The sequence below is a fragment of the Sinocyclocheilus rhinocerous genome, unplaced genomic scaffold (genome assembly GCF_001515625.1).
Source record: "Sinocyclocheilus rhinocerous isolate Xijiao unplaced genomic scaffold, SAMN03320098_v1.1 scaffold193, whole genome shotgun sequence".
In the NCBI taxonomy this organism is placed as follows: Eukaryota; Metazoa; Chordata; class Actinopteri; order Cypriniformes; family Cyprinidae; genus Sinocyclocheilus; species Sinocyclocheilus rhinocerous.
The window spans coordinates 670,884-683,975 of NW_015627585.1; the positions used below are offsets into that span (position 1 = coordinate 670,884).

General features: G+C 35.0%; 2 protein-coding genes across 6 annotated transcripts in view; one reads left to right on the top strand and one right to left on the bottom strand.

Annotated features, from left to right (window-relative positions):
* The window catches only part of LOC107731765 (calcium-binding mitochondrial carrier protein Aralar2-like), a 41,443-nt gene extending 39,027 nt beyond the window's left edge, over window positions 1–2,416 (top strand). Inside the window, exons 17-18 of the mRNA XM_016542939.1 lie at window positions 574–708; window positions 1,978–2,416. Of these exons, the coding sequence (XP_016398425.1) occupies window positions 574–708; window positions 1,978–2,273 (431 nt within the window). The 3' untranslated portion in view covers window positions 2,274–2,416. The remainder of the gene's footprint in view (window positions 1–573; window positions 709–1,977) is intronic.
* The window catches only part of dync1i1a (dynein cytoplasmic 1 intermediate chain 1a), a 106,840-nt gene that overhangs the window by 14,353 nt on the left and 79,395 nt on the right, over window positions 1–13,092 (bottom strand). For 4 of the 5 annotated variants that reach the window (XM_016542732.1, XM_016542753.1, XM_016542745.1 and 1 more), the window contains 3 exons: window positions 12,429–12,569; window positions 7,225–7,350; window positions 2,512–5,150 (listed from right to left, as the gene is read on the bottom strand). In XM_016542732.1, the coding sequence (XP_016398218.1) occupies window positions 5,040–5,150; window positions 7,225–7,350; window positions 12,429–12,569 (378 nt within the window). In that variant the 3' untranslated portion in view covers window positions 2,512–5,039. Of the gene's footprint in view, window positions 1–2,511; window positions 5,151–7,224; window positions 7,351–12,428; window positions 12,570–13,092 lie in introns of those variants that run through there. The other variant, XR_001638788.1, reaches the window with a different exon arrangement.

Genomic DNA, 13,092 nt, shown 5'->3' on the forward strand with positions numbered 1-13,092 from the left:
TGTCTGTGTTCTTTAATGTGCGCATTGTCAGTAAATCACCCGCAGAATTTCCCCCGCAGAAATTCTTTTACGGAATTGCGCTCTACTGCTAATTTGCCCTGTTTAGTAAATCTGGCCCTTAGTTATATATATATATATATATATATATATATATATAAAGTATTATTGATATTGTACAATAATAAAATAATTATGTTTATTATAATAGAGAAGAGACCTGTGGAATTTTTTAAATATTGCATTTATATTATGCATATTATGCATTTATTTGATAACAAATACAGTAAAACTGAAATATTGTGAAATGTCACTAAACTTTTCTATTTTAAATTATTTAAAATGTAATTTATTAATTGTGATGGCAAAGCTGAATTTTCTGCATCATCACTCCAGTCTTCAGTGTCACATGATCCTTCTAATAATCATTCTAATATTACGATTTGCTCCTCAAGAAACATTTCCTATTATTATCAATGTAGGAAACGGTTGTGCTGCTTTATATATGTGCGAAAACCATTAATATTGATGAATAAAAAGTAAAAAAAAAAATATATTTCTTTCACTTGAATGAAGGTATTAATTTCTTTATCAAGACCCGGTTACAAGTGGCTGCCCGTGCAGGCCAGACCATGTACAATGGACTCATTGACTGTTTCTGGAAGATTCTTCAGGAGGAGGGGCCTCGTGCCTTCTGGAAAGGAGCTGAAGGTATATCTCGCAGACGTCCCTGAAACTAGTCGTGCCAATATTTTTTGTTACCAGCGATTTTGCAGTTGACCTTATATTTTAAAGGGTCAGTTCAGCCAAAAATAAGAATTTTGTCATCATTTACCCCTTTCCAACTTTCCACAAAAAGTTGTAGTTCTAAAATGGCATTGAATCAAAAATGTGACCCTGGACCACAAAACCAGTCTTAAGTCGCTGGGGTATATTTGTAGCAATAGCCAAAAATACATTGTATGGGTCAAAATTATTGATTTTTCTTTTATGCCAAAAATCATTAGGATATTAAGTAGTACAATAATAAAATAATTATGTTTATTATAATAGAGAAGAGACCTGTGGAATTTTTTAAATATTGCATTTATATTATGCATATTATGCATTCATTTGATAACAAATACAGTAAAACTGAAATATTGTGAAATGTCACTAAACTTTTCTATTTTAAATTATTTAAAATGTAATTTATTAATTGTGATGGCAAAGCTGAATTTTCTGCATCATCACTCCAGTCTTCAGTGTCACATGATCCTTCTAATAATCATTCTAATATTACGATTTGCTCCTCAAGAAACATTTCCTATTATTATCAATGTAGGAAACGGTTGTGCTGCTTTATATATGTGCGAAAACCATTAATATTGATGAATAAAAAGTAAAAAAAAAAATATATTTCTTTCACTTGAATGAAGGTATTAATTTCTTCTAACTGACCCCAAACTTTTGTATGGTAGTGTATGTAGAAAATTATTTGCCTCGGACAGTGGTCAAATATAAAGTTATTACTGTAAGTTATTCCCAAAAAATATTTCAATGCCACAATTGACAGAATCATGTATTCCAAAAGCTGTAGTAAAATAGAGAAACTGAGAAAATAGCACATGCATATACAGAATGAATGAAAAGATGTGTTTTGTATGTGGTCATAGTGAGACTCTATTTACATGCTCTTTCCTTTGTCATAAATATACATAAGCACATAGACATTGACATGTTTATTTTATTGCTTATGCGGACATGTCTGGTTTTGGTGCTTCAGACCGATCTGAGCTACATGATTATGATTTCATTCAGGCAAACATGGTAAGAGGACATCCTAAAATAGGATTTGTGTCCTAAATGGAAAGTTTTTTTTTTTTTTTTTTTGTTTAAAAAAAAAAAAAAAAAAAGGAAGGCGAGAAACCGGTTCTGGTCTATTCATTTATTTTGTGTTCCATAACTTGAGGGGAAAATATTCTTGTTTTCAGTATTCAGACAGGCTGTTTATTCTTTCTGACAGGACACAGCAGAATGTGAAGTTTCCTCATCCATCTTCTCTCTCCCTCTCTCCTCACCACAGAAAACCAGCTGGCGCAGAGCCTACTCCCAAGTCTCGGATCAGCCTCCCGGCGCCCAATCCTGACCACATCGGTGGCTTCAGGTTGGCTGTGGCCACGTTTGCTGGCATCGAGAGTAAATTTGGACTGCATCTACCACGATTCCGAGCGCCTGCCGCCCCACACACATCCACTTCAGCAGCACTGGAACCTTCCTTCTTGTTGAGAACATAAAACCTTCAGCAGATGAACTGGAAATAATGTTTTATGTGATTGTTAGTGCAAATGACAACTTTAAAGTACAACATTAGATGGGATGATGTTTAATATTTTTTAAATCTACCACAAAGTCTTGGATTCTTCAGTGGGATTGTAGTGTGACTTTGATTTAATTTAAATGTAAATCAAACATTTTTATTTTATTTGATCCTTTCAGTTGTTTTATTATATTTTTTATTTACCTGAAGAAAAAAATTACCTTTAGCAAACTGTTGCAAACCAGCTAAATGGATATGGACAAACCAGTCAATTCAAATGGTCAGTTAGATATACTACAGTTTATTTATTTAATGAACATGTCTCTTGATGCATATTGCAGGGTTTTAAAACAGTACAAGCATATCCAGTTGGAAATGACCATGTTGTATTGTTTAAATGATAGATGTGCAACTGTTTACATTTTCCTTTCTCCTCCTTTTACCATAAAACTAAGCACATAGCACTCATTGGGCAGTTCATTTCATTACTGATGTGTACTCTCATATTTGAATGTATTATAGTATTTCATATTTATGTTTGTATAGTGTTACATTTGTGTGTTGGGAATCTACACGCAGTGGCAATTTATGGTCAATGTGAAATGAGAGACTCCGCAGTAGGGTTTTACACATGATGTTTGTCAGTCTGGGTACTGTATTTCTCAACCCCTTAAAAATGATGTGAAGACTAAATTGAGCTGTACAGGAGTAGAGTTGATTGTACATGTAGTGTGTAAACATTGTGCCTTACTGTAAGTATGGCAGCAATAGATGCACTGATGGACAGATTTATTAAAGGAGATCAAACAAAAATGGTTGCTAGAAGCATATTTTATTTGCCAACACTTGTTTCATTTAGCCACACAGTTATGGTTTTCAGTAACATCATTTCTAACATGTGAAACATCTTTTAGTATACACTCAATACCTGCTTGCATCACTGTAACACTGATGAGAAAGCCACTGTGAATATTGTTGACACGGTCACCAACTTGTATATAACTTAATTTGTCAATGCTTCATGCAGGGGCTCAGTACAAAAATATACACACACACAATAATCAAGTATACTAAAAATGACCACAAACCAACATCGAAGATGCCTTTCTAACAGGAGGTTATTTCTAATTCACATTTCTGAAATGCACATTTTCAAAAATGTTATTAACTGATTTAACATGAATTGCCATCAAGGTAATGAGACGTAAAGTAAAAATACAATGAACTCTCGCACGACAAAAAGCTCACGGAAATGAAACCTAATTTCAAATGCTTAGTAACAAACCCATGAGTACAACATTAAAGAGATAGTTCACCTAAATATGAAAATTACCTTTCATGTCATTCCAAACCTGTATGACTTTGTGTAGGACAAAATAAGCAGCTCTTTCCCATAAAAAGAATGTGTTCATTATTCACGTTCATTATGGAAAGACAGTGGTGAGTAAAACAGTTACAACGTCTATTTAGCTGATATATGATAGACACTCGTTACTAATCCTGTAAATTATGTAATTAATGAACGGGCTCATTCAAGTCATTCTTTTCGGTAATCGGTCTTTACCAGTCGCACTGTCTTCAGACAACATTGGTCGTGTATGCTTATTTTACATGCATTCCGCAAGGACAACTCAGTAGAAAGACGTTTCTTATTAATTTGCTGTACAGTCATCTAGACAACAAACTCATATTCAGATTTCCTTTGCCGTGGCACTGAAGACTCAGCTGCTGGAAAGCGATGCAAAAAACAAGTGATACAGAGAACCTGGTAACTTCGTACATTAGCCTGCACATTACGAAAAATATAAATTAAAAAAATAACAACATGGCCCAAACTGTGCATTTAGGTAAATTAGTTTAGCGACATGTACAGGACGGATAGCGCAAATACATTGTCACGCTGGCATCCGAAATCACATAAACTACTTCCTTACTATATAGCGATAAACACTATGTTAAAAAAGTAGTATGACCGAATTCACAGTAGGAGAAAAAATGTCCCTACTTTCAGTGAGATTCTGAAGTGTGCACATGGACACTTTACTATCTCAGGAGACCAGCAGGTCACATGACAATGACAACGAATGTAGTATGTCTTCATAAAGTTCATACTACACACATCCATACTTTACCGAACATACTTTTTAAACAGCCTCTAAGTAATTACTTAAAGTAGGCTTAACTATTTAGAGAGTATGTGATTTCAGACACAGCCAGAGTAAAAGATTAATCTTGAGATTTCAGGAATTGTCAGCAAATAATCAGAAAATCAATATTTATTCATGATTTTTCCCCCCTACACCAGTTATGCACAAAACCCCACCGCATAGCTGATTCTAAAGACCATATTGGTTATGTAAATCACGGCTCAGACTGCCTGCACAATATAATACTAAACTTTGACCTCAACCTAAACCCTAAGCTCAGTATAACTTGGTAGCACATCCTGTTAGCATTAGGCCTACTGTTTGTATCGATTTGATCCACTGAAGATATTTCTGAACTTTTCTTGACTGGTGACTGCATGATTGAGTTGATCAATGGAATCGCTGTGGGGTAGGATTTGCACTTAACTGGTTTGAAGGAAAAAATCATGCAATATTTTTTCTCAGCCCTAGTAATATTTCATTATTTGGATCAACGGTCCCTTTTATTGGAGTAAACAGCACAGTACTAGTGGACATGCTAATTGGGTGTGTTACATCAGGCTCAGTCTGGGTTGGTGATGACTCTGATCCGGTGTTTACGTGGCCAGCTCCACAGGCCCCTCCTCCTCACCGTCCCCGTGGTTGGCACGGATCTCCATCAGCGTGTGGCCGAAGTGGGCCCAGTCCTCACTGTGGGGCACAGCCAGCTGCAACAGATGAGCGTTTTAGAAATCTAGTGGCAAAAACACCCCCCACCCCTCCAAAATGCCACATCAAGAGCAAAAGCTACGCATTACATGTGCTGTCACAGTGTGGGAGAGGAAAGAGATCACCACACATTGTGATTCAGAGACAGAACAACAAAGCTGCTTGTTTGGCCTTTGAGTGCTGAATATTTATCGTGTCAGTTCTCAGGAAGGGGAAGATGGGGACTATGGGTCGGCTGGGTGACAGAGAGAGAGAGAGAGAGAGAGAGATCTACAGGGTATAATTAAACAGGAATAGAGAGGTGGGAGGAGATGACAGCCACTTCCAAACCCAAGACCAAATCAAGCTCTTTTATAGTACAGCAGGGGGGTCTTAAGAGGCCTTCATCAATAAATGACCTTATAACACTGGGATTTCATCACTATATTCTGTATACTATACATAATTATTTATGTATATGTATAGTATATATATATATATATATTCAAATAAACAAAAACAAATTTTGCCCACCACTGTATATATACTGTATATATTATTATAATGTTTCATATGTATGTTTTTTGAAATAGTTTTATACCATTTTTTAAAGAAATGTTTACATTTAATAAATCTAAAAATGTCATGAAGTATAATTGAGTAAAATTATTGCAATTTTGTCCCTTTACATCTTAATCAAATATTTTAAATATATTTTTCAAGATATCATAATTCAAATTTTTAGGGATTTGCAAAATAACATTTTGAAAACAAAAAAAAACTAGCCTAAAAATATATGACATATGTCAAATATATGACATGACATACTTAACATTATGGTCTGATGGGTCCGCTCTTTTTTTCTGCAGGTTGGTTGATCACATCATTTTGCAGACATAATTTATTTAGATATTAATAAGTGAAGCAGTTAAAATATATTTTCTAGAAAATAATAAAATATGTTTTAACATTTTTTATAAGATTTAATTAGATGTTTAACCTTGCTTCTTAAAAAAAATTAATTTTAAATCAAATTCATGCTGGTCATAGAAGGGGTGTACAGAAAATCATGGTTTGTATGAACTGCAGTAATAGTGTCAGGCAAGAACATGAACACAAACACTCGACTGTCTGAACAGAATTCATAATGGAAGACTAATACGTGTTGCATTCTTTGTGTTGCCACAAGGGGCAGTAGAGCAGATATTTGCATAAATTGTCTTCTTCTATGGTCAACTAGAATTATACAGCAGCAAAGCAAGAGTTTAAAGAGAATCTTTAGCTTTAGTACATCATAGATTATAATTCTGGCCTTAAAAAAACTCTCATACAGGGGGTGACCCGCGGTTGAAGAATAAAATCTATTTAACTTCAACTGTAAACCACCCAAAATGACATCTGAAATTTATGCAATATGACTCAAGCGTAACGAAAACATGCTGTGGTGTTCCAAAGCAAATATTTAACACAGTCTACTAAATATAACACGAAGGGACCTTGGCAGTCGTCAGAAGTGGTACTTCTTGCCGCGACTGGAGGTTGGTGACTGCCTCTGCTGATAGAGGCCATGTTGAGTGCTTCATGTCAAAGTCTTTTGTAAATAAGCCACATTCCACCTAAACCCTTCAACTTTCCTTTCCTTCACTTCATTTTATTGATGACCCACCATTATCATCAGCCCAAGAAGCCCACATGCTCGACCGACATACTCTCCAATTACCACAATACACTGCGCTAAGATTAGCACTGCCCCACACATGAGGCGAAACCCGGAGACCGAAAAGAACATGGTGAGCATGGGAGTCCTGGTGGTTTGCCACTCTTTGGCGGTGGTTTAGTCATGTGGAGACTGTCTTAAAATAAGGAAGTACGTTTCGAACAAAAACAAGCTAGCCACGCGGAGCTTGGTAAACATGCAAACCCTTTATGTCAAACTCTGAGAGATTCAATTTCACTTCCACTTGAATAATCCAGGCCATACTGGGTTGATTATGTTCATAAAGCTGCCATACAGCTGAAAAAATAATCTTGAGAGAAGAATAATAACAGTAATTTTGCACATTACGATACGTATTAGTGACAAAAGATTCATACCTCTCCAACGTCGTATATCCACACACGTCCCTCTGAGTCTCCCACGGCGACCTCTTTGCCCCCTGCGGCCCATCTGACGCGGTTCAGAGCGGGGGCTCCCTCTATTGTCACACTAGCGGTGGGCACCTGGACACAAAACACACCTCTAATCATATATCAAACATATCAAACACACAATATGTGAATTACTCACATTACAAGTTTGGGGTCGGCAAGATTTTTTGAATGTTTTTGAATTAAGTCTCTTTCACGGTGAAATATATACCGGCATATACACTAAGAATTTTAAATGTTTTTGATATAAATCTCCTATGCTCACCAAGTCTGCATTTATTTGATGAAAAATAAATAAAATAAATTGTGAAATATCATTGAAATTTAAAATAACTGTTTTCTATTTTAATTTATTTAAAATGTAATTAATTTATGTGATGGCAAATCTGAATTTTCAGCAGTCATTACCCCAGTCTTCAGTGTCACGTGATCACTTAGAAATCATTCTAATATGCTGATTAGCATGTATTATTATTATTATTATCATCAATGTTTAAAACAAATGTGCTGCTAAATATTTTTTGTGGAAACTGTGAAACATTTCCCCCCATGATTCTTTAATGAATGAAGTAAAAAAAAAAAAGAAATCATACATAAAGGTTTTACTTTTGATCAACTTTTTGTCATGTTGCTAACTCCATATTTCTTCAAATATTAATTAGAAGGAATAAAAACACAAATGAGACAAATGTTGAATTATAAAATGAATGTGGATCGTATAGCCCTAGTGTGCTCACCTTTAAAATGTATAAAATATCAACCATCAACCTCAAATTCATGCTAGAATATAGAAATATAGAAAAATACAATAAATTATAACAAAGAGGATTTGGACTCACTACAGTTGGCGAATCTCACTACAGAAAATGTGTCCTCAGTTTTTGGATATTAGCCTATAACTCATATAATGTAAACATACAGAGCCCTTGTGATAAAATGATGTTGTTAGGATGCCTAGTCAAAGCTGAGCTCTAATAGGAAGAAGACATGAACCCACAGCTCTACTGGAAATAACTACGAGCGCTTTTAATGATTTCATAAATCATCATGAAAAGTTGCTCTGCACACATTAAAGCGATACACAGGCTCTGTTTGTGCGCGTGTGTGAAGATGACTTCTGCCTATTACTTATGACAGTTAAGACTGGCGTGACATATGTTGTCAGCAAAGATGGAAGCTGTACGCTGGCTAATACAAAAGCTTTCTCGCTTCAGAACAGGCTAACCACAGCCTGAGAGCTATTAGCGAGCAGCTTCCTCCAAGAGTCAACTGCAAGGTTAAGCTGCAAGCTTCTCTTTGCGTAAATTGGAACCAGGCGAGCCCGCAGTCTGTTAATGGTGTTATGGGTGAATTTCTTTATAAGTTGACAATGGAGAACTGTTGGCTGCTTTCTGGCACAAGATCTTTGCCTGTTTATGCATGTGTCGGTGTGTGCGTCAGCATGCGCGATGCCATGGCACTGTTGGCTCCTGATGTTTTGGATAACGCGCATTGTTCTTGAGAGGACACCCACCCACACACACACACACACACAATTTTTGCTTTAATTGATTTTTTTATTAAATTGATTTGAATAGATTTTTTAAATATTAAAAAGTTGTAGTAACTTGAATGAAATTGTCTTAATAACTTTAACAATTTTAGAATGTAGAGTACCATGTAAATACCATGTTATACAAATATGAATGGACAATATATTGGTACCATATCGATTATGAGCTGAATGGACTAAAACAAAGGCCGATATTAGAGTAAATATCAAATATTAGCTAATATTTGTAATACTTTAATGTAATATTCAATAATATTGACCCATCTTTGATATTAATTGCACACGCTCACCTAAAGTTAATCTTTAAAAACACTAATAGTTTATTAACAGTGTTAAATAGAATCTTTAGCAAATCTAAAAAAAAAAAATGCATTTTTCATACTGAACATTATAATATTGTGATGCCTAAATTTACTTGAAGCATTGAATATAACAAATTTTTGTTTTTATTTGTATTGCATTGTTTATTTGTAATTTATTTTGACAAAATAGTATGGAGTTTTTTTTAGTATCATTCATTTATTAGTTATCAGTCAGAATATTAAAATAATTAATGGATTATCAGACAGAATTTTAATATTGGTGCATCCCTATACTTATATGGTAATCATTTATTACCATAGTATATACTGTATCAAAGTACCCTATGTACTGTGCCCTAGTGGGTAGCATAAAGCACATGGTGCTCAAGTGGCAGATGTGGGTTTAAATTCAGCTCACATTGTGTCCCCAGTCTTTAAAACAACAAGACATGGTGTCTGCATTTTACTTTTGGTTTTTACCATTTCACTTGAGTTAAACAGGATATTGAAACTAATAATAGGATGGGATTGGTTTTATCTAATGAGATAGGATCTTTAAATGTGGTCACTATATCAAAAATAAGAGGGCTTGGTAAATATATATATATATATATATATATATACTTATGAAAAGTGGTCAAAGAGGGCTTGATTACAAAAGGCCTTTTTTTTTTTTTTATGAAAGATAACATTAACATTATTTTCTAAGAATCATTCAGTCCGACCAGAAATGTATGTTAAGAAGGTAATTAAGGTCAGTTATGATTTCAATTTGACTTTAGTATATATGATTTACAATCAGTGAGCTGTTTATTGGTTACCTTCCAGCAAACCCACAGCGTATGGTTAGAGAGAGATGGGTGAGTGGAGAACAGCAGATCTCAGAGCAGCATGTAATTAAAGTGGGTGTGTATTCCTTAGTGGACAGGCAGTGTCAGTCAGAGCAGATCTCATCTCACACAGGAGAGACGTAACACCCAACAGCTCTCGCTGGACTCTGCGCTGTGGTGAGGCATGTACACCATTACAGACTGACGTATTGTGTGAATGGTCCATGTAGCACTAAGTCAACTGTCACATGAATCAACATCATAGCATGTGATGTACGATGACACTCCATTATCAGTGACATGCGCTATTAGATCCAGTATATGACAGTTAATATGACCTCACCGTTCTACAAAGTCTGCATGCCAATACACTGCAAAAATCAATTGAATCAGGATTGAAAAAAATCTAAACATCCTTAAAAACATCATTGAGCAAAACTGCTTTAGATATTAAGACTTTTTTTCAAAGGTTTATATTGAATTATTTTGTACTTATAATTTGTAATAATTCTATTCATTTTTTATAATCCAAATTCATTTATTTTTCTTAATTGAATGGCAAATTATTTTTTGTTTTTAGAGAATATATCTTGAATAATATATTATTATATATATAATGAATGATTACGTTAACAAACATTATTTTCCAGGAATCATTCAGTCAGACCAGAAACGTATGTTAGAAGGTAAATAGGGTCAGTTTTGATTTCAATTTGACTTTAGTACATGTGATTTACAATCAGTGAGCTGTTTATTGGTTACCTTCCACCAAACCCACAGCGTATGGTTAGAGAGAGATGGCTATAGAGTCAAGAACAGCAGATCTCAGAGCAGTATGTAATTAAAGTGGGTGTGTATTCCTTAGTGGACAGGCAGTGTCAGTCAGAGCAGATCTCATCTCACACAGGAGAGACGTAACACCCAACAGCTCTCGCTGGACTCTGCGCTGTGGTGAGGCATGTACACCATTACAGACTGACGTATTGTGTGAATGGTCCATGTAGCACTAAGTCAACTGTCACATGAATCAACATCATAGCATGTGATGTACGATGACACTCCATTATCAGTGACATGCGCTATTAGATCCAGTATATGACAGTTAATATGACCTCACCGTTCTACAAAGTCTGCATGCCAATACACTGCAAAAATCAATTGAATCAGGATTGAAAAAAATCTAAACATCCTTAAAAACATCATTGAGCAAAACTGCTTTAGATATTAAGACTTTTTTTCAAAGGTTTATATTGAATTATTTTGTACTTATAATTTGTAATAATTCTATTCATTTTTTATAATCCAAATTCATTTATTTTTCTTAATTGAATGGCAAATTATTTTTTGTTTTTAGAGAATATATCTCTAAATAATTGTATATTAAATTACAAATTGAGATAAACAAGATTTTAAAAAATCCAGTGGAGTAATGGCAAATTATTCTTTTTTTGTTTTGTTTTTAGAGAATAAATCTTGAATATTTGTTTATTTTATATTTTAATATAATTTTATTTTCATAAATGTACTTGGTTTTTATTGAAGTATTTTACTTTTTATAATCAAAATATATAAAATCTGTATATTAAACTACAAATCTAACAAAATGTAATGAGATTAATGGTTAAAACAATATGAAAAAATGTTTTTTTAGTTATGGCAAATAATTTTTTGTTCTCAGAGGATGTATCTTGAATATTAGTTGATTATTATATATTTTTAATATAATGTTATTTTCATATATTTATATAGTTTTTATAGATTTTTTTACAATAAAATTTTTTTTATATTAAAGTAAACATTAACAAAATTTTATGAGGTTAATGTTTAAAACACGTTATTCTTATTTCCAGTGAAGTGAGAAAAATAAACTTAATTAAATTAAAACTAATAAAAATGGTACATATAATTGAATTGTATAAAATTATACAAATATACAAAATATAAAATAATATTTAAAATACAATATATAAATTACATAAATATTGATAGAAGACAAGTCTTATTTTCTTAAACAATTTTGCTTCCAAAGTAAATGTGTCTTGTTTTATGAATGTTTAGAAGAATATTTAAAATATTTTTTGCAGTATACCACAGCCCTATACAATAAGTAAAGCTGTGATTGTCCCTAAGTCCCTGAAGGTCTTGAAAGACAGTGGCTTTAGCAGACCAGGTTAAACCGCTGTGCTGGGCTGCAGCCCATGGGAACTCACTGACTCTGGAATGGTGGAGAGAGAGGAATCCGCACACATCGGAGTAATTAGCCGTAAGCTTGCAGACTATGTGTGTGTGCGTCTGTGGAAAGGAACGCCGCTGGAGTGTTGTGCGAGCTGTTTGTGAGGAGCTGTCAGAAAGCTGATTTAAGGGCGGCCTGTCGGGAGACGCCCACACAGAAAGGATCTTGTTGTTGTTTTGATGCATCTTTGGCCTTGCGTGATCTGGGGGACCAGACCGAAAGCGTTACCTCACCTCAGTGTCGTTGTTCAAGTTCCACAGATCCAGACGACCCATGCCGTCCACGGCGGCGAAGAGCGAGGGGTGCACGGGAGACCACATCACATCGTAGACGTAGTCTGCATTATCCTCAAAGGAGTACAGCGGCTTGTTTTGCTGAGGGGGACACAAAATGAGAAAAGGGAGGTGAAATATAAAGAGAAAGATAGAATGAAAGGGCAAGCAGGACAAGCCAGAAGGTGCTGGGGTTGTAAGGGGACAGGCAGAGGGCGAGAGAGCGGGTGAAGATGGAGAGAGAGTGAGAGAGTGGCATAGGCAGTAGACAGAGTGGCGCTGCTGCAGCCCTGGGGCCTGTCTGGGATTGAGCTAATTAAAACCTTTGCACATTCAAGCAGTGTCATAAAAAAAAAACACTAGATGAAAGTCTCCCCAAGGTGTACTGTAGCCTAAGTGTAACAGCTGTCTGTGGCATAGAAGAAAAGAGAATAAAAGGAAAGAAAACAAGAGAGAGAGAGAGAGAGGTATGGTGAGGTAGTGCGAGAGATCCGCACAGGTACAGAGAGAGACAGCTGGGCGGAGAGCAATGCAGACCACAGCACGCTAATCAACCACACAGAGACAAACACACCACGCAGTGTGCAGACTTCATCTTAAATCACTTTAGTTTTTTATTATTGTA